At 45.2% G+C, this 21,322-nt stretch overlaps 2 protein-coding genes across 3 annotated transcripts in view; one reads left to right on the plus strand and one right to left on the minus strand.

The window, feature by feature from the left end:
- itpk1b (inositol-tetrakisphosphate 1-kinase b) overlaps positions 1 to 14,563 on the plus strand; it is a 29,284-nt gene extending 14,721 nt beyond the window's left edge. Inside the window, exons 5-11 of one of the 2 annotated variants that reach the window (XM_047610921.1) lie at positions 1,373 to 1,490; positions 8,385 to 8,483; positions 9,386 to 9,426; positions 9,744 to 9,909; positions 11,034 to 11,101; positions 11,188 to 11,350; positions 12,007 to 14,563. In XM_047610921.1, the coding sequence (XP_047466877.1) occupies positions 1,373 to 1,490; positions 8,385 to 8,483; positions 9,386 to 9,426; positions 9,744 to 9,909; positions 11,034 to 11,101; positions 11,188 to 11,350; positions 12,007 to 12,275 (924 nt within the window). In that variant the 3' untranslated portion in view covers positions 12,276 to 14,563. The remainder of the gene's footprint in view (positions 1 to 1,372; positions 1,491 to 8,384; positions 8,484 to 9,385; positions 9,427 to 9,743; positions 9,910 to 11,033; positions 11,102 to 11,187; positions 11,351 to 12,006) is intronic. The other variant, XM_047610922.1, reaches the window with a different exon arrangement.
- A 177-nt stretch (positions 14,564 to 14,740) lies between these two features.
- plk4 (polo-like kinase 4 (Drosophila)) lies at positions 14,741 to 20,701 on the minus strand. The gene is made up of 15 exons (XM_047610918.1): positions 20,503 to 20,701; positions 19,501 to 19,596; positions 19,096 to 19,191; positions 18,690 to 18,804; positions 17,586 to 18,570; positions 17,418 to 17,506; positions 16,923 to 17,269; positions 16,732 to 16,836; positions 16,537 to 16,639; positions 16,298 to 16,447; positions 15,984 to 16,212; positions 15,805 to 15,895; positions 15,428 to 15,565; positions 15,236 to 15,342; positions 14,741 to 15,141 (listed from the first exon to the last, which is right to left on the minus strand). Exons 1-15 carry the CDS (start codon positions 20,530 to 20,532, stop codon positions 15,030 to 15,032), a joined length of 2,793 nt encoding a protein of 930 aa, XP_047466874.1. The 5' UTR covers positions 20,533 to 20,701; the 3' UTR covers positions 14,741 to 15,029.
- Positions 20,702 to 21,322: the final 621 nt, after the last annotated feature.

Raw genomic sequence — 21,322 nt, forward strand, 5'->3', positions numbered from 1 at the left:
GTGGCGGTTTAAGGCCTAATCGAATCAGTTTTCACTTCAGGTTTGACCTTGGCATCACGGGCTCATGGCTCACGATGAGTGGAACAGACTAGATCCTCCAACGGCCGTATTTTCTGAGACCGTTTAATCTCCGGTGGAACCAGATCTGGTCTGAGGAATGAGCAGAAAATGTGCAGCCCTCTCTATTAAGCCCACGCTGACATACGTCTGGCTCTCTTCCTGTCCGACACCTGCTAAAGAGCGTTCATCTCTTTCTCACCTCCTCCTCTTGTCTGTTTAACTGCGCTTCTTGTTCTCGTTCGGCGCAGGAATCAGGAAGTGGCCCGCGTCCTTACGAGCAAAGTATTCCTTAAACTCCTTGAAGATTAGTTTGGATTATTTTTTCGGTGGCAGCGTGTTTGACTTATATAACTGCTCGACTGGCTTTGATCAGCGCTGCCTGTTGGATCCTGGCAAATCCTACAGATGGGTCCCCCTGTCAAGCCCGAGGCATTTGTTTACATGCCTGTTCACAAATATGGATTTCTTTCCATCGGACATGTGTGCCTGATGCGCGACGCTGCTGCGTGTGTTTAATTCCGCTCGAACGCGGATGGCAGCGCGGCGGGGGTGTTTTTACTGACCGTGATGTGAGCGGGCAGGCTGTTTGTGTAGTTTTATAGCCGGTCAGCTCCACCTGACGACATCTGTGAGTCGGTAAAAGTTGCACAGAAGGGACGGTTGTTAGAAAGATCCGCTGAACGGAGACTGAAATGTGGAGAAGGAGGTTGCGTGAGGTCGGAGCCGACGAGGAGACGAGGGGAGTTCGGTTATGTAAAATAGGCAACCTCGCGCTGACCTAACAGCCCGGCCACGCAGAGATGCAGTGATGTAACCTACACACACCCGGCGGCATACATCTCCTCCTCCCGCTGACTCCCGCGCACACACGGGGGGGAAGCACGTCGACCCTTCACCTCACTGTTTGTTCTTTGCGTACTCCGACGGGTTTGTTTAGCGTTTCTAATCTGTATATTGGTGTGCGCCGCGGCAGATGGTTGCCCCCTTTTAGCACATTTACACATATTTGTTAACGCAGCAACCCAAATATTTCCATCATCGATTAATCCGCCGGTTAGTTTTGTCAGTTCAACAAATGAAATGTCCTCGCATCACTTTCATCGTCTGACTAACGCTCACAATTGCTTCCTGTTGACTCACGAAAAACTGAGCAGTTGTTTCCATTTTACACCCAGTTGTTGTGTTTTCTAGTGTTTTCGCCAAGAGAAGCAGTTGTGAGTCATTTGTTGTGGGAAGTATTTAGAGTGTCGTGAATGACTGAAACAGTAAATACATGACACGATTGAAGCGTCTGCGTCTCTGTGTTTTCTAGGACTACATTGATGCCCACCCTGAGACGATCGTCCTGGACCCGCTTCCAGCCATCCGGACCCTGCTGGACCGCTGCAAGTCCTACCAGCTCATCCGGAGATTAGAAACCTGTATGCAAGGTATTTTGGTTTGGGTGAACCTGGTGAAAGCAAGTCCACAGCCAAGCTGCTTCTGACCAGCATTCTTGGTTGTGGCGGAGGAAATTCAGGCCTAATCGGTATCAAATCACCTGTCTGTGTAGGATTTAGTGGCATCGAGCAGCGTGGTTTTAAATTTCAACCAACCGAGCGCCGCTTACTGTTGTCAACTCGGTGCAGCAGCATAAAAAAACCTGTGAGGAGCTGTGTTTGCTTTGTGCACAGATATAAATGAAAATACAAATTGCTAGAGACATGTGTTTATATACTAGATTCCATTTTCTGTTCTCCCTAAATCCTACACGCTGGTCCTTTAATTTGGTTAAAATGATTCATGGTGGTGAATGATCTAACACGTTGAGATCAAAAGTGGTGAAACTTTGTCATGTTGACTGTGTTGCATCCTGCAGTTTTCTATAACCCCACTCTATCCCAGTATGAACCGCTCCATGAGAGATTTTCAGCTTGGTTTTCACTCGACCGTGAGACCAGAGTGGATGGTAAACACCATTAGGGTCCCTGTTCCTTCTCCAGTCCTCAATATTATATCAAAGCACAAGTTGCCTAAAATAATAAAGTAACTGTGGCTTCCTCAGACACAGCCTTCTGCCTTACTTAACGTGTCTAATGTTATTGAGAGGACGGAGCGGAGTGGAGGTGACTCCAGGATCTCTGTCTTTCCTCTTCACTTCCAGAGGGGACACGTCGGTAACATATGACACCACCGGTGCTTTTCCCTTGAATTATGTTACTTAATGCTTCCGAGCAGATGTTTAATTCTTGCCGGTGGAGCGCCTCACTGATATCATAATTCCTCGCCTCCCTTTCACGCAACAAAACCAGCTCTCCATTTCTCCAAACTTGAACTCGCCGTGAACTCGCCTCCGACTGTCTTCCTGACGCTGCCTTTGCGGCACCTTCCCCTCCGTCGCCGAGCCCCGCAAACTAATCACCCGGCAGTGTCTTTTAGCCCGGGGGGGCGATGACGACAGGGGCACATTCCCCATCGACGACGCGCTGTAAGCACACCTGTGACTCATCCGCACTTCCTTTTCTCCCATATATGGCACGGAACGTAAACCATTTAATTATTATAGCGTCCATGTGTGTGCGTGTGAGGGGCTGCGCTCCGGTGACAGAGCAACGAATCAGAGAGGGGTTCAGCGTGTCGGCCGTGTCAGTGATATCTTAAAATAGAATCGCGAGAAGACGTGTTTTTATCCAAACGGACACGATGACTGTTACATAACGGCGAGTATAAGCTGCATCCTTGGTTTGAAGAGGAAGATGCTTCGCCGGCTTCATTTGTAGGAGGATCTTCGTTTTCTTTTTAACTGCTCCTTCTAACATCACCGCATGCCACGCTTTCTGCTCACATTTAGGCCCGCATACCAAACCTGCCTGGCAATTACAGCCGGTTTAGACTCGAGTATGGTGTAAGCCATTATAATCCTCGTAGAGCATACCACAGTGACTGTACGAAAAAAAAAAAAAAAAAACAGCATGTGACTGAGGATAAATGTAATATCTATCAGCAGGAATGACTGCCAGAACTGGGTTAAGAGTGTGAGAGTGTTTCAGTGTACCTTGCTTTCTTAGGCACAGACACTTCCTCCTCCTTATCAGCGGAGGCCACGGAGTCCAGGAGCAGCTGCCAAGGCAACCCAGCACTAAAAGGCCATAGAGAGGCTGCCATGCTTCACAGTCTGCATGACTCAGAAACAGTCCCTCAATAGGAGGAAGCACTTGAGGTGCGCTTGTGCTTTCTTGTGAAAAAGCGAATCCTATTTTATCACTTGAGTGGCCTCTCGATGTTAAATGGCCCCAGTCATGGTACATTTATCCGTTCTGGTCCAAATTGTTTAAATTAATATAAAAGCAAGTACAAGAATTAGCTTATCGTAATGTTATGTTTAATAGAAAGCTGTCGGACGAGGGCCACGTGAGCTCTAATGGATCGGCGTTGCTGATTCATGTCTGTGCTTATTGGAACTTTGGCGCTGCTCTGTTGTCTAACTTTGGTTTGTGTTTCATATGGGAGCCAGAGCAAGGTGACTGTTTATGTTCCTTAGTGGAATCCGCTGGTTCCTGTGTATACACGAGTTTTGATATCTCGAGACTGTTTTTGTAGACAGAAACCGTCGTCAAGTCAACCCAATAAAACGAAAGCCGTGCGAGATAAAAGAATTCTCCCGAAAACGAGCGGATTCTTCTCGGCCAGGCTGAAACCCTACCTGGCATTTGTATATTCTCCGGGCTGGCTTTGAGGTCTCTGCGCTGGCATCGGTTTACGTCTCGCCGAGGATCAACAGAACAAGTGTCCCGTTTATGCAAGTGATCAATAATTAATCACAGAAAGACAAACACAGAGACACGGTTTAAGGCCCAAGCAGCCAGCCAAGTCAAAAGGAGCCAAGTGGTGGATAGGATTGTCCAACTTGGGTTAAAGATTTCCTACCTGTGCGGTCGACGTCTCCTACCTTGTTTTGCAAAAAATCGTTAATTGATAAATATCTGGTTTGTCATGGTTGCATCACAGACAATCCTGTTGTGTCATTATTCAAATTGAAGCTAAAGCCTCTTATTAGAAATGTAATACTCTTAGGGCACAGCCGTGTTCGGAGTTCAATTTAAAATATTGAAAATCCTGCTGCTTCGCCTCAGAGCACCGCGCGGAGGGCGGCAAGAGAGGATGGTGGGGTTTCTAGGAAACAAGCTCTAAATAGCAACAAGAGAGTTCAGCCTTCCACCTAAACAGCACCACAGTTTATGAAGAGTAATGCAACTTAGCTTCCTGTTGTTCTCCGCGCATAATGCCTCAAAGCGGACCCAAGAAGCAGACACCCAGGTGTTGTAACAGGCCTGTTGAAGGAATCTCTTATCTGTTCGCTTAACCACTCTCTGCCACTTTGTTCGTTCGTGTTGTGTGAGTGTGATGCAACGGCGTGGACAAAACGAGAAGCGGCAGATGTTCTGATGAGATGAAAGGTGAAACACGGAAACAGCCGGATAATGACATTTAAAAAAGCATCTCATTGTCGAGCCCTGTAAACGTCGTCCTCGGCTCCGCCGGGTCTGCAGCAAGCACACAGTGTTTAGACAGAGCCAGAGATTGATCCTCCCCTCCACCCCCTTTATTCCTAAAGCGTCATCCGGAGCCAAGCATGCACGCTATTACAAACTTGGCCACACGCTCTTATCCGCCATTACCCGCTGCCTTCATTATAAGTCCTCAACTCGGAGCTCGAAATGTTTTCCATTTGATGAGATTTAGGCCTTTTGATGGTTTTTACTTCAACGGCATCAATCTTTGGGAACCCAGTGATGTAATGGGGATATTTTCCTCGTCGGGGCTGCTTTCTGAAAGACATCGCGCTGCTATTCTTGTACTGGTAAAATAACATCAGTGTGAGGAGCACAGTTGAAGGCAGTGCAGAGATGACTGATGGGTAACCCTCTGGGCTTCCTGCTCCCAGCGCTGCCTGGTTACAGAGCCAGCACTGGAGCGGACCCAGCTTTACAGCGAAAGGTTACAGAGCACAGAACAAGTATCTGCCTGTGAAGGAGAATAGGAGGCTTCTATACTTGCCTGTCACATAACGGCGCGAAATAGGAGCACTTCAACCATAGAATATCTATTTTGGCTCGCTTTAAAGGGGCAGAATCAAAGTCCTCTTATTAGGAAATTAGTTTTGTACACGGTGTGAAAGCACATGTTGGGTCGCGGCTGAGCTGGAGAGCATTTCATTTCTTGTTTACAGACGCATCACAAGGTGGATACTTAAAGGATTATTCAAGGTTATTAAGACTTTGGCTTTACTTTCATAGCTGAGGCAATCATTTCTCTCTCTTGTGGTGATGTTGTAATGGCCAAAGTCACCGAGAAAAGGAAACATGGCAACACAGTGAAGTCATAGGACTGCTATTAAATAAACCAGATTATATAAACCACTTCATTTGATATAACTGCTGCTATGTGGGAAACGGAAAAGCAGTTCTTCCATAACCTTTGCGGGGTCAGTTGAATCCAGATATTGATCCTTAAGCTCAACGTTTATAAGTAAAATAGGATAGAAATTCATGTTCCAAATACTGTGCATAGCAAAAATATATATCCAGATTGTATCCTACGTTATCATATGTCCCCGGGGGGAAATTCAAGACCCATGTGAGCAGTGTGACATTCAGAACGAGACATTTTTAAAGATGCGAAAATATTTGTGGAAAAGACTATGCACCACATCATTCAAAATGCGAGGTGCCTTTACTGTGTTAGAGACGACGGGTATTTCCTTACACATATTTTGGTAAAGTCAGATTTATCTAAAACGGCAGCGTACCCTCCAGTATTCTCTGCAGATAGCAAGGTGAGTAATGTCGGCCGTGGCCTCGAATCCAGTTGCTTGCAGTGCGTGGCACTGGGTAATGGGTAAATGCGTCTGTGTGTTTTAAATAGAGGGTATGCACGAGACGTCACAGCCGGCGAAGTCTCCATGGTTACGGCCACTGTGAGGCAAAAGGTGACAGTTGAGCGCGGAGATTAGCAGCATTAGTTAGAATCTTAATCTGCCTTAATGCAGTCGAAATTGTAATTTTTGTGCGATTGACTGCACCAGCAGATTTGAAAAGCAGTCAGAGATATATTTTTACAGATATCTAAGACTGCCAAGGAAAAGAGGAGGAAATGGATCGCTGCACTTGGAAGAAACAACTGGAATCTAGGAACCGAAACCTGGTGTTGTGGTTCACATTTAGTGTCGGGTAATATTAATTTATGCTGTATTTTTTTCTGATGAAGTCATAACTTAAGTTACCTCTTAAGTTACGTTCAGGACGGCTGTCAGATACGTTTAGTCGATGTTGTTCTTTTGCTGTAGTTACGACCAACAGTAACTATCTCAGCTCCAACAATAAATAACAATAAAACAATAAACGGAATATCTGCGATCACTCCTCGTCATCCATTTAACCTCTGGTCTGATGCTAGAGTGTTGTATGGCTGACGTTACTTCTCAGTAGAGCTCTTAGCGTTAGCATCTTTTATTTACATTTTGTTTATAATGAAATGACCTAAAACTAACTGAAACTGACGTTAGTCCACTTTTCCAAATCCACACTAGTTCGTGTGGATCATTGTTGTGTCCATTTGACCTTAATTTGATCTGATGATCCACATTTCCTGGTGTCGCTGTATTTACTGATACATTTCACTGTGTTTTTGCCACTCAGGGGGCGTGGCCGCGGGCTGCAGTGACGTCAATGCATACCCTGAATATAATAGAATAGAATAGAATAGATCTTTGTTATTATTGTGCAACAGGATTAAAAGTGCACTCCTGGCAGTGCATCAAATATAAACGAATGAATAGAAAACATTAGTAGCATGCATAACACATGCAAGTCACACACACACACACACAGACACAGTATATTGCACGTTATGTTTTTGTAGCATTGCTGGTTAAAGCTCTTTGAGTACCAACAGGTAGAAAGACGCTGTATAAAGACAAGACCATTCACCATTCAGTGAGATTCTGCACGCTATGATCATTTTCTTCATCAGCTAACATGTCATTTAATTATCTTTTTTTTCTATGAAATGGAGAAAAGTTGCTCGGTAAAATTCAATACCCAGTCTTGAGTTTGCTGAAAGTTTTGTCTGAGATGTCAGTGTCATCTAGGGTGAAGATGACATTTAAACAGTTATAATTGGCAAACTTGTTTTTCCGTATTTACTATTATCAAAATAGTTGCCAATCACTTCTGAGATGTGTTTATTACAATAACAGAGAGTCCTCAACACGGCATTTACATCTGTTTCTGATTATTGTGGAACCGGATATACAACATCCACACTAAAGTGGTTCATACCATCACTTTTGGTTTCCCTTAGCGTGGCGTCATTGGTGCTGTGTTTCTGTGGTGTCCCACTGTAGATGTGTGTGTGGGGCCCACAGCTCAGCTCAGCTCTGGACTTAATGTAGGCAAATGAGATTCTCCTGACCTCAGCACTTGTGGGGAGCAGAGAGCCCTGCCACCGCTGAGGCCCACAGCACACAAAGACCGGCGTGTTTCCATTGTGCTTTTTGCCATTAGCAATTTGCCTGGCCCCCCTCGCTGATTTCCTGTGGCGATATCTCTAACCATCTGCCTTATCACCCCAGTGTACCTACTACTCAGGGGAAATTACAGAAGACAGAACATTAATATCGGTGCGTCCTGAGCCGTGATATGATGAATTACGACGGGGCTGCAGGGTGATTCATTTATTAGTAGCGTTTTCACTCTTATCAGACGCGAGCGACCTGCTGCTACAGGATATGAGATAAAGAAGAGATGAGTGAGAAAGAGACGGGATGTTTGTGATTAATGCTGCACCCTTTACAGTGTAATGGTCCCCGTGGTACTTTCTGCTGCAACCGGTGAAGTATCTGTCAGGACTGTCAGCTGATGTATCAAATGACTCCCTGATGTGTTCAGCTTCTTTGGCATGTACTTCCTCATATATTGTCATTGAACGCTATGAAATGTCTCGCCGTATTTCAACATTTTCCAGTGTGGGCGTGTCTGTTTGACGAAGGCCCTGCTTTATTTATTAAAACAGGAGTCGCTTGTCGCCTCTGGACCTTAAACGGCCTCCGCTGTGTTTGTTGTGTAAACCTGTCGCGAAGGACAGGTTTACAAATAGCACAGCATTTTGACCCAATGGATTTATTTAAGGTGCGTCTGCGTGCAGGTTGGCACACAGGCCTTAAACATCTGGGATAGATGGGACGATGTGGGGGAAAAAAAAAAAATCAGCATCCACAGCTGCGTCCTGATCCTGACGAGTTTGAGGCGTCTGACTGATCCAATATTCTTCTTCTCTCTTATTAGACGAGAGGATCTGCTCTCCTCCATTCATGGTCCTGAACACGGAGTGCAGCGTAGACGTGCTGGAGCAGATCAAGAGGCAGGGACTCACATTCCCCTTCAGTAAGTATCTTTGCCTAATGCTGCGTTCACACTATAGGCGGCAAACGTTGCAAACCCGGCTGCTGAGTTGTCGGCAGGTCACAGCTGAAGGGCTGCCCAAGGTTTTGTTGATGAATGAACCAGTGGAAAAAAAAAAAGGAAAAAAAAAGAAAAACAAACATTTGAATCCTAGGAAAAAGTGTGTTAGTAACCTTTGATTTGTTGCCTGTATCTTCTGTCACACAGCAACAAATATCAGGTGTCAGTCTAAAAATCTTACGTTTTAATTTGGACTGATTTAGTTACACCGATCGGCCATAACATTATAACTACTGAAAGGAGAAGTGAATAACTATTTTCTGACAATACAGTGCTCTGCTGGCAAACTTTTAGAGCTGGTATCATGTTACTTAGACATGTAACACCCACCTAGACAAGGACAGGCACCCCCACCCCATAGCAATGACACTCCGTGATGGCAGCACAGACACACACACAAAAATAGTTTAGGAACAACTAAAAAAAAAAACATAACAAAACTTGAAAAACAGCACAAGGTTTTGACCTGACCTCCAAATGCACCAGATCCTGGAAGAAACCTTATCCACAGAGGCCCCTCCCCTCAACCCAGAGGCCCAGCTAACAACACCACAGGGCACCCTCACAAGCCCCATGTCCGTTTTCCGATGAGTCACAACAGTTTCGGAGGCACAAGAGAGACCTGTGCAATCAATATTAAGAAGGTGGTCATAATGTTATGCCTGATCGGTGTCGATGCTTGTTGCTACATTTCTTTGTCCATTGTCCCGCTGTCTAAGCACAGTGGGAGAAGTCTTTGTGTTGCCGGTGCCTTTCGGCGGTTGTGTAATGTTGCTAAAGACCTTTTTTTTTTTTTTTCCCCCTCGCCTTCATTTCATCTGCAGTTTGCAAAACGCGGGTGGCTCATGGCACCAACTCCCACGAGGTAAGAGGCCCCAGAGGCAGCTCACACCCTCCTCAGTTTGCTTTGTGTAACCAGTAACAGTCGTCCTGTCACAGGACTGTCATTTAACTCCAGTCCAAACAACAAAATCAGATAAAGGGCTTGTACCTCATGTTTCTTTATGTGTCAGCTGAGATCAATACCCCGGTGGAGGCCGGGACAAACAGCCTTCATTCCTCCACGCTCACAGAATCGAGTTAGGCTTTAACTCCCATTGACGATCCGGGTGTTTTTTTTTTTTTTTTTTTTTTTTTCTCTGTGGCGTCTTTGTCATGTGTCCTGCGTCCTCCTTTCCACAGATGGCCATCATTTTCAGTGAGGACGACCTGAAGGACGTGAAGCCCCCGTGCGTGATCCAGAGCTTCATCAACCACAACGCGGTCCTCTACAAGGTGTTTGTGGTGGGAGACTCCTACACTGTGGTGGAGAGGCCTTCCCTGAAGAACTTCCCCGCCGGACCTGCAGGTGAGAACGACGGACATTAAGAGGGGTCAGGTGGGGAAGTCCAAGGGCTGCCATCGGCCGCACGGCTCGGGGTTGTATAGTCTGCACAGCTTCTCCAAATTACCCAATAAAAGACCTCATAAAATGGATTTTACAGTCCCTGTGATTGGACCCGTTCGCCCTTTTAAGGAGTGCAGTTGCGTTTTGCCCCGCTGATACACGCTGTTGAAAATAAACAAGAGGAGTGGTGTTTTTCTCCATAAACATGTCAGAAGTTGTACCCATGGCGCAGCTTTGAATACAGGGTTGTCCCCCTGACACAAATGGCTCCCAGTATTTGCATGCGATACAGTAGAGGCCCTCATGCAAACCGTTTTCACCATCGGCGTAGTAGTCGTCTTTGTGTAGCAGAGCGGAGGGAGCAGTTGCTTTGAGCCTGGAATGCTGAGTGGCAGAAAAGCAGAACAGAACAGAAAAGCTCGGCCCAGGCAAAACGCATAAAGCAGCATACCACAGCGACGCGTCCGCGACACACAGTTTAGATTAGTGTCCTCTGCAGCCTGAAGAGGTGGCGGGGAAGGCTTGCACAAAAGGTTGAGAATGGAGGTGGAGAGAGGTCCCTGTTTTACTGGTGTCTGCGTTTGTCCGGCCTCGGAATGATTGAGCCAATCTGCCTCCACTGCACTTCATTACCACGACCCTCGATGAGCCGACGACCATATTTATTTGGACAGAGATGGAATTTACTTTTCCTCTCCGCTCTCCCCTCCTCTCCTCCCCCTTTCTTCACTCTGACACTTGAGTTAATAATTACAACGCGAAGAAAGAAAAGAATGGAAAAATAAATTTGCAATCCGTCCTGTCACATTCATCACCGCTTCAAAGACAGTTCTCCACCTGAGGCAAACAGTTTACATCCTCTTGAATATACTGAGCACTCGCTATGGTTATGAGTGAGAGAATTGAGGACCTGCACAGCTTAGGTTCAGGTTTCTTCACTCCAGGTGTTGAAATCAGTGTGCAGTGACATTCATTTTGAAAAGCTCCAGTTGCCCGTTTGTGCAACTAGTTGAGCTTTGCTGCCACCTAGTGGCCACGACGGGAAAAAGCATGTCAGTGACTCATAAAAAATCTGCCTCTTCCAGAAAGGAAAGCCATATTCTTCAACAGCCACAACGTTTCCAAGCCAGAGTCGTCCTCAGACTTGACCTCGGTACGTCCTGAAAGCCACTGAACAAAATCTCGTTTTCTCATGAGCCGCCGTCGCTAACGCACGACTCTTAACGTTTCGTTTGTCAGAGAGAGAACGTAGAGGGAATGTCTCTGCCACCCAACGACGACGTCATCAGAGAGCTGTCCAGGTCACTGCGTCAGGCGCTGGGAGTGTCCCTGTTCGGCATCGACGTCATCATCAACAACCAAACAGGCCAACATGCAGTCATTGACATCAATGCATTCCCTGGTAGGTATTAAGACATTTAATATCGACGCCCTCTTAAAACAGTCAAAAAGCTGAACCAAATATTGAACATACTGTTATTTTTTTTAAAAGAAAAATGAAATAGGCCCTTAGTTTAGGACTGGGACAATATTATTATATATTATACATGCAGATATGTTTCATATTATCTCCACGTCAGTAGAATATAAGTTGGCAGAGACTTCCTAATACGTCTTGTGCAACAGGGTCTGTTGAAATAACTTACTTGAGTTTAAAATATGAAGTCTCTCTTAGCGTAGCCTGCAACCTACTGCTAGCAGGTTCTAATTATAGTTCTGAGTATAGCAGACTCCCTTTACTTCAGCTCCCTAATGTTAGTAAGGTTTTCCTATGGTGTGTTTGTACCATCTGACTTTATTAAGGAGTGGATTGAAACATCCCTTCAGCATAAAGGTTTTGCATGAACCTTTCCCGTCATAATGTGTAGATAAAGGATGAGCTCTAAGGTTAAATACTGGAGGTGAACTCTTGCTGTTAGCTGCTCCTGAAGTTACCAAATAAGCTCTGACATAAACAGGAAATGAAGTCGCTTCATAATGAATCCACGTAAACGCACATTCTCTGTTTATTCATTTCTTTTCTAAAAGCGGTCTCTGCTTGTCCTCCCGTGTTTCCAGGTTATGAGGGTGTCCCCGAGTTCTTCAACCACCTCCTAAACCACATCAGCAGCATGCTCCAGAGCCAAAACCCTGACTTTGCCCCTGGCAGCGAGCAGCCCAAAGGTCTGCCGGTGAGCCCCTCGGTACCCAACGCCACCCCGCCGGCCTCGGGCTGCTGCAGCATGCTGGGAAAAGAGCTGCAGAGACTGGGCTGCAACTCGGCCATGTCCCCCAACTTCCAGCAGCACTGTGTCTCCACGATAGCCACCAAGGCGTCCTCCCAGTGACGGAACCTCCCCACCCGCACCCCCCACTACCCCGTTTGATCCCCAAACAAAAACAAAAAAAAAAAAGAAAGGAAAAAAAAACTGATGACAGTGGTGACAATAATAATGAATAATAATCATAGTAATTATGATGTTAATGATGATAATATATCTAATCAGAAAAGTTTTCCTATATAGTTATTGAAAAATGATGGTGATTGGGTGTAAGCTTTCTTTTCTCTCTGCCTTTTGTATTTTTGGTTTCGTCTAATGAGACTTAACAGTACTGTAATGTGAACTTTTGGGAACTCTTGCCTAATAGCTGTTTTTATTTTTCTCTCTTGTGTGAAATCTCTGTAATGAAAGGGTCCAGATGAGGTAGCTATTGGGGGAAAGGCCTGATCGGGCCGGAGAAAGACGTGCCACTAGACGTGCAATGTATGATCGCTTGTATTTTACACACACACACACACATATACACACATTTACACACACACACACACACAGGCACATTAACACTGCAACAAAGCAGTGTTTTGTATTCTGGTCAATACCACTGACTCCTCTGTACAAAGTCCTGGGGGGAAGACGTGGCTGGGCATTTGAACACTACTCCAGATCCCAGGCTGCTATGTGACTGTGGCCAACTGACGGAAGGAAGAGGACATCACAAGTTTTGGGTTGTGTTTTTTTTTTTTTTTTTAACATGAGCCGTTTATTTTTCTGAGTGCCATCAAATTTACTACGACCGCAGACAAAAAAAACAGTTTAAAAAGATGAAAAGTGACTCCATGACCATGTGACCAATTTTTCTTTTCTTTTTTGTTGTTGCACCGGTTCTGAGTTTTTTTTTGTTTTTTTTATTATTATTATTGTTTTGGTTTTTCCCCTGCGTGTCAGATGCCGGATGTTTTGGTGTCCAACAAACAACCCCAGTTCGAGTCGCTCCACCGCAGGAAGACGAGGATCACATTCCCTTTTTTTTTTCTTTTTTTTTGTTTCTGGACGTTTTCAGAGAAATTCCATGATTTTTCAGAATTCCAGCGAGACCTTGTGAGGTTGCTCACGTCCCTCCGTAGGGTTTGTAGTCTCCTTAAAACACTCTCCGTGTGTCTTCAGCGCTTGTGTCTGTAACGTGGGCAAAGTACTTGACTGATCGCCACGCAAACGCCATCGTTGCGCTAAAATGAAGGTGAAAATGCCTGAACGCCCGCGTAGACCGGGCGTTTATCTTGCCACCGTTAAACGACGAGCAGCACTTCTTACACTTAAAAGGAAAGCAACAGTCCAGTCGGTTCATTTGCTTAAAGTCTCTGACCTGTCTTCTGTTCCAGCTGCTGTATGTGTGTCACGTGTTAAAAATCAATCAGTGGTGGGAGGAGCTGATGTGCACAGTGTTCACTGTGAGATTTTTTTACTCCAATTTTGTTAATATCTTTGTCCTGACATCTACTAAGAGCAACTTTATTTTATTGAGATTTTATGGGGAAAATGTTTTATATAAATGAAATGAGAGAAGCGGTGTTTCTGAACAACACGTGGGATATTTACTAGAGGAATAGTAAAGTGCTGGGTCTAGCAGGTGGTGTCAAAGGGACAGATGAGCTGGTGGTGGTGTTGGTGGTGGTGGTGCGGTTCCCTCTGGTATCTAGTGGGAATGGGCCCTAACCTGCAGTGCATACAGATTATTGCATTCCCGTGAGCCTGCTGCTTCTTCTCCTCTTGTCCCAGTGAGTTCCCCCCCCCCATCAGTATCAAAGGACGGCCCCTCCAGCTCGACCTGCGATCGTAAATAACCACCGCGGCCATCTCACCAGCATCTCGCTAAGACTAAAAGAACAGCAGCGACAATTTTCGAAAGAGGTTTTCACTCGGCATCAACCGTATGTTCCCCACGATCTGAGAACGCGGCGAAGTAACTTAGCATGACAGCAGGTTCAGGGAAATGCACGCGTGTCCTCACCTGAGAAAAAAGGCTCATCCCTGTTTAGGTCGGAAAGGCTGACATCTGTGTACACAACTATACTGTGTCCTATCTCGTGTTCCTTATTGTGCTTCTTAATGGGAAATAAATGGTTAACCCTACTCTTCTGCAACCTGGACGGCGTCATCATGCTCCCAGCTTCCACCTGAATGTTTACTTCTTGGGTGTCTTGTACAGTACGTGTATATGCGCCTAGGCTTACATCCGTACAGTATGTTGTTTTGTATCAGTTCTGTAATTAAAAAAATCCACAATTTTGTGACCTTTTTTTTAAAAAATTAAAGGGCCGACGATTCTACAGGGCGAAATAAACATGTGAAACCTCGTCTGGCTGCATTTCTTCATCCCCCTCTTCCTGAATTGATATTTGTTGGTAGCTTTCTACACCATCGTAAAGTCTGTATTACTGAAACCATAGAGTTAAGCTCTAAATACTTTAATTTCTTTCACAAACATTCCTTCATGAATATATCGAGCGCAAAGAGAAGACTGCAAAACGAAGTGCAGCGATTCTCAAGCCAAGCCTCCAGGTGTTTATTGCTTCAGACGCACATTTCATAGATTTGGAGACAGTAAAAAGGACAAACATTTCCCACAGGGCCAATTCAGACACGTTACAAAACACTTAATAAAATAAAAAATATATCTTTTCATAATCTTAGTCTTCTGTACATGTAAAAAAAAAAAAAAAAAAGAGAACACAATCAGATAGAAGATATATTTACAAGAACACCAGAGATGTGAGGGTAAAAGGGTTAATAATGCTACTTCCGGGTTTCAGTGCTGCTGCATTAATGAGGCTGCAGGTGATGTGATGACGGGCTCGCCAGCAGTCCAAGGATGGTCGACAGACAGTGAAGCTTTTCCTTGACGTGTTCCGGCAACTTCTCATTTTCCTTATACCTGCAGAGAAGACATAAACAGATGAATTAAGAGCCGTCTCCCAGCTGACACTGGCCTAGCAAATAACGATGTAAACACAAAACATGTCTCCTACCTGGTGACCCTCCCGTCTGGAGACGTGTAGGAGATGCAGGAAACTCCAGCCTGAACCACCAGCTGAGACCCGTCGTTGAACTGCACCCACACCTCTCCGCTCGTCAGCTGCAGATACAAAAACACTCTTTCAATCACAAGCACAATTCCTTCTCAGTTCGCGGAGAATTCATCAACTAAACTCATTAATTACCTGGGAGGCCCATCCAACATTGGGCACAAATATGGACTTGACCACCTTTCCCGCGCTCTGAACCAGGTCCTGTCGCAGCGGGGAGCTTTTCTTGGTGAGGCTGGCCGTGGTGAAATCTGAGCCATCGTAGGAAATCATCTGGAAATAATTAAACATTTTAAAATCTCATCGCAATCAGAGCTTTTAGAATTTATGATATGTATCAACCCACACTGGCTCTGAGGCTGATCTGCTGTCATAGGATCTGAACTTAACTTATCGTATCTGCAACACCTGAACAAGTTGTAGACTTAGTTTGTATTAAAAGATCTAATTGTGCTTCTTCAGAAACATGAACAGAAACAGTGGACGGGGGCTTAATGCTGTGAGACACTTACTGAAGGAGTGATTTGCGGAGGTTTCAGAGGTGACGTTGTATCAGGAGGCGGCGGATTGGATGAGCACGGGGAGTCTGAGCTGGCAGGTCTCCTGAGAAGAATATATAAAACAAACCTCTGTCACAAATAATGAGAAAAAGGAAAATAACAATTAGCATATGACAGAATTTCCCTCTCACCTGCCAATAGTGATGGGAAAGAAAGGGACGTTCTTGGTGCTGCGCTGCTCCTCTGCTGCGATGGCCGCCTCCAGCGACAGACACATGTTGTGTCCTTCGTCAGAGAGCTCCACATACACGCGGCTCTCCGGGCTCAGGCCGCTCAGACCAACCTCTCCCTTCACCGTGCACGACTTCCCGCTCTTCTCCACCACTCGCACCAGCTCCGACGTCTTGTGCGTCTTTGCTCCTGCGTGATATAGTTGATACGTGTTAATTTACGCAGAGACAGATCGGGTACTTCCTGATATTTCACATGTTCAACTTTGACTCACCATCGTAGAAGCAGACTTCCAGGTCTGCATTGGGAGTGTTCTCCATCAGCATGACTTTAGCGTACTTGGTGTAAAGAGTCACTTTAGGCGTCTTGGATTTAACAAGCTGCACAAACTTGGAGGCGTACTGGTATTTCTTCCAGTACTTCTCTACAATAGAAAACAGACCCAGTAAGATATCATTTCTCAACTTCCATGAGTTGATTTTTTGTTCTGGCATTGTGCATCTATCAGAATACCTGGAAGGTCCTCGTAGCTGCAAATAAGAATATCCTCTGGAGGAGCCGGGGGGCGGTCCAGAACAGGAAAACCTTTTCCTCCATTAGGCTGGTATATTGTCACCTGCAACAGACGGTAATAAGATTCCATTTATGAGAGCGTTACACGGACAGACGGCGTATGACTTCATGCATCATATTTAATCGTAATCGTACCATCAACCCATCACCGGAAATCCGAAGGACTTCTTTGACTCTTTCTTGACCGCTCTGGCTTTTCAACAACTCCATGCACACTTCACCCGTTTCCAGGACACTCACCTGCAGGAGAGAAGACAAAAAGAGATTAGACATCAACAACTATCCTTAGATTACCTGCGAAACCACAACTCTGGGCAGCATCTTACAACAGCATTTTTGGTCTTCTGTCTGATGGGCTTCAGTCTGGCTGCACACAAAGGTGGGACGACGTCTCTCAAAGTTTTCTTCTGCTTTTCTGTGCTGGGTTTGGATGCGGGGGGCTTTGACTCTCTGCTGTGAGGAGGCTGGAACTCTGCTCCGGGTATGTTCTCCCTGTATGAGTCGGGGTCGGAGGGGAGAAGGTGGTGCGGGTGGTGCTGGTTGTGGTGAGGGTTCACGTTTCGGCCCACGGGCTTGTCTGACCACGAGTTGTGAACCCCCAACGGTCCCCTGCTGCTGTGGAAGCTGCCGCTACCGCTGTGAGTGCTGCCATCTGTTGGCCTCTGTCCCGAAACTGTGAAAGAAAAATAAGTATTTGGAAAACGTTGCTTCAGCTGAATGGTTTTCCTGTTTTGGGAGATTTATTTTATGACCCTTATGTTCATATTTAAGCTCAGGAAAAAAATCTATTGCACACATAATCATCATTATCTGGATTTTACCGTCATTGTTGAGCCAATTTGAAACTCCCTCCATGTCCTGAAATTGCAAGTTTGGTGGATGTAAGGTCTCTGTGGATAAATACCCAGAACTGAAACAGAAAGTGCAAACAATTAGTCTTGTTCACTTTGAAAAATAAAGAGAAGTTCATGAAGAGGCCAACTACTTACTTTGCCGACTGTTTGACGGGGGGAGAGGGAAGCCTTCCGTGCTCTGAAAATGGGTGTGGAGTGGAGGACATGGGGAAGATAGGCCGTCCCACACCGGTCAGACTCTCCTCTGAGTGGCATCTCCCCAGCTCAGCATGGCCTGAACTCTGGCCTGGGGCAGAAGAACTGGAGCGGTCTGAAGAGTGAGCCCTCCTCAAATAGCGAGAATGAGGCTGCCCGCTTTCTCCGCCGTTAACCGCCCTGCTCCTGCCCTCTCTCTGAAATCTGTCCGGAGGGTGCTGGTGCTCCCACTGGTCTCCATCCTCAAAACAAGCGCTGTCGGGTTGGCGTGGAAGACTCTGAATGGGCATCATGCGATTGGGCAGGGCCGAGCCAATCATGTGCCTGGTTCGCCTCTGGAGGCGGCTGCTGCTGCTGGCGGCTGAGGTGGAGGAGGTGCAGGCTGTGGAGATGGTGGCAATGCCACTGTCCATGGATCCTTCATCCCCCATGCCCAGCTCTTTGGTCCTGACCAGCAGGCTCTTGGTCATGAAAGGATGGTCCAGTACTGCAGAGAGACTGGGCCGCTGGGTGGGGTCTCTCTGCAGCAGCTGGTGTATCAGGTCCTGAGCCTCAAGAGAAACGTGGGTGGGCATCTCATATTCCCCGAGAACCACTTTTGACAAAGTGTGTTTCACTGTGTCCGTGTCGAACGGAGGGCGACCCATCAGGAAGGCGTAGAACATGCACCCCAGTGACCAGACGTCCGACTCCAGGCCGTGGGCACTGCGAGTGGCCACCTCCGGGGAGATGTAGTTGGGCGTCCCACACATGGTGAAGTGCTTTTCATTTGGGAGTTTGAGTTGAGTGGCCAGGCCAAAGTCTGCTATCTTAATGTTCATGTTGCTGGTCAGCAGGAGGTTGGACAAGGTCAGATCTCGGTGCAGGATGCCATGAGTGTGTAAGTAGAGCATTCCTTTCACTATCTGATGCATAAAATGTCTTGCTGTGGGACACACACACACAAAAAAAAAATCTTTTTAAGACAGACAACTCAAAACAGAAATAATTTCCCAATATTATTCACAATATTATGTTTCAGAATAATAAAAACTTCAGTCTGACCTTCATCCTCAGAGAAAGTCATCTTTTGCTCTTTAAGATACCGACTCATCTCTCCATTGTGGCACATCTCCAACACCAGATACACATAGTTGCTGTCCTCAAAGTAGTTGTACAGCTTTGTTAAAAGACAGGAAATACAATACTTACAAAGTGTGATGTCACAAAAAATATAAATGCAACAAAATGCACTGAATTCAAAGTGAAGTGGAAATATTCAGTGGAGTCGCAACACCACATTACGTTACCATGGCAACGAAACAGAAAGTTAATATACACACTTATGGACAACAAAAGTTTGTTCCTTGATTAAATAATCTAAAGGTGAATAAATGCACAAATAATACATCAAATTTCATGGTGTGTATTAAAAGGGCTCCATCACAGGAAATCAGCAGCAGTCAGTTACCTCGAGTATTGATGGATGCTTCAGTCGGCAGTGAATCTCCACCTCGTTTGTCACACGCTGAACCATGCCAGCTTTGTGCATTGCTTTTTTGTCGATCTGCAGATCGGAACAACGGGAATAATTATACACCTGCCACTCTCAGGATCAACGTGTAACGTGGTACAGTGGTGCCAAATGGCAGTTTGGTCTGTTGGTTAATTGTCAATCTGTCACCCACAAAGACAGAGAATCACTAAGACCTCATTTGTGGGGAGTCAGGGGACCACAAGACGCCCATGGGACACACCTGAGGTCTTTTAAGCGAACACGCTTTAACTGTCAGTTTATGGCGACAGCTTGTGTGTTAAGTGTCTTCATTACAGGTAAAGCTTATTAAAATTACCTCAAACACAAAAGGGATCTTACCGTTTTGATAGCAACTTCCAGACCGGTCCTCACCGATTTTGCCCGGTAAACACATGCAAAGGAGCCTTTGCCAAGGAGGGTGAGGACCTTAAAATCCTACAAACACACACACACACAAACAAACAAAAAGAACATTCAGTTTTGCAAAAATAAATTGTATTTGCAGGAGGATGAAAAATGATTATTACTCCACTCAGATCATAAGACAGACAGCATCTTTAAAAGCAGATACCTCAATCCTCAGCTCCTGAGCATAAGATAAACTTCTTCTCTCATCTCCGCGGGTGTCGGTAGAGAGGTTTTTAAAGAAATAGTGGATAACTTGATCAAACATCGTCCCTCTAGCCTGCGACATGCTGGACGTTCAGGTAAATAAAAAAAACTGCCACCTGCCAATCCTGCCACCAAGGACTCGCACAACTGTCAAACAAGCCACAAACACCTGACGCCGTCATATGGCCAACCACAAGCTGTAATTATCCCGGCTCTCTTCCCGCTAACGAGGACCACTTGTAGCCGTCTCCAGGCAGCATCATGTTGGGGTTACCAAACTCAAACACCGACGAGAAACAACACTGTTTGTTCCGGGAGACTGGGTAAGGTTACACGCCCATGTTCCAGGACAACGCTGACACAACAATAATAATAATAATAGTGAAACGTATTATTGTTGTTATTATTATAAATATATGAATATAAATGTTTAGGCTAAATGGTGACTAACGTTATATTAAGACACAACAACAACAACAACAACACGACGACACGAAAAAACTGACAATTTGCCAATACTTATAGTTTGGAAGCGTAGTATTTACTATAGCTAAGTTAAACGTTTGACCCGTCTCCATTAAATATATCAAACTGAATGCAGTTTTTCCACTTTATGCATTATTATTTAGCGATAAATACAGCTAAATTGCCACTTTAAAGGCTTTAAATAGACGCTACGAGTCCCACAAAGCGCTAGCTTGCGGACGTTAGCCTAGCGAAGGAGCTCACCTCAATTTTATCGCCGATCGATACACTCATCGTGCCGGGTTTTGTCCTCGCCGATGCATGCAAGTCTGTAATAATGTCCCTCTGTCGTCGGAGTACATCAATCGTCGGTACAGGTGTCTTCAGAGAGAGATTAAATGTCGCTGTCGCTTTCCCCTCCAAAACTTTGCCATTTCTTCCATTTTGAAAAATCCGCCCGTTACTCCGTGCACACGTCACGCCCAACGTCACATGACAACAATCGCATTAGCCACGCCCCTTCAAGAGTCCCACACATGGCAACCGCAGACTGTGGCAACGCTGAATTTGTACTATTAAATGAAATCCTGCTTTAAGTAAAAGTATTTAAAATAGTTTTTGTTTATTTTTTTTCTTCGTCTGTACATTGTGCTTTTTTATACAGGTCTGTACTGGAAGTTTCAATTTTGAAAAGCTGGACATTTCTCAAGTTTCATCTGCAGATTTCTCAATGTATTATATGAATATTCAAGAGTGCTTGATTACGAATTAATTAAAACTTTAGAGAATTCATGATAACAGTTAACATATTTAATTCATCTGTGAGACTGAATATTCCACAATCAGATCTGCTCTATTTGCCTTTATTCACACACAAAGGAAAGGCATCTTTAAGCTGGAATTGGTTAAAAAAAAAATCTGTATTGGCATTAATAAGTAAATTCATGATGGGCTGACTAAAATAGCCATGTGTGTTTTTAAGAGATTAGGACTTTAGCAACATAGATGTATTCTGGCCTTGTTCATGTTTCTTTTAGTTCTTCACAAACCTTCAGCTCTGGTTCCAAAATTCAAGTTCGGCCAA

This window comes from Mugil cephalus, chromosome 17, assembly GCF_022458985.1.
Source record: "Mugil cephalus isolate CIBA_MC_2020 chromosome 17, CIBA_Mcephalus_1.1, whole genome shotgun sequence".
In the NCBI taxonomy this organism is placed as follows: domain Eukaryota; kingdom Metazoa; phylum Chordata; class Actinopteri; order Mugiliformes; family Mugilidae; genus Mugil; species Mugil cephalus.

Excerpts from the sequence above, each read along its gene's own strand:
- plk4 (XM_047610918.1), bottom strand. The coding sequence starts at position 20,532 with ATGAGTGTATCGATCGGCGATAAAATTGAG. Across the intron at positions 19,597-20,502 it reads CGATCGGCGATAAAATTGAG|GATTTTAAGGTCCTCACCCT; the intron begins GTGAGCTCCTTC and ends GTGTGTTTGTAG. Across the intron at positions 16,448-16,536 it reads CAGCTACGAGGACCTTCCAG|AGAAGTACTGGAAGAAATAC; the intron begins GTATTCTGATAG and ends TTTCTATTGTAG.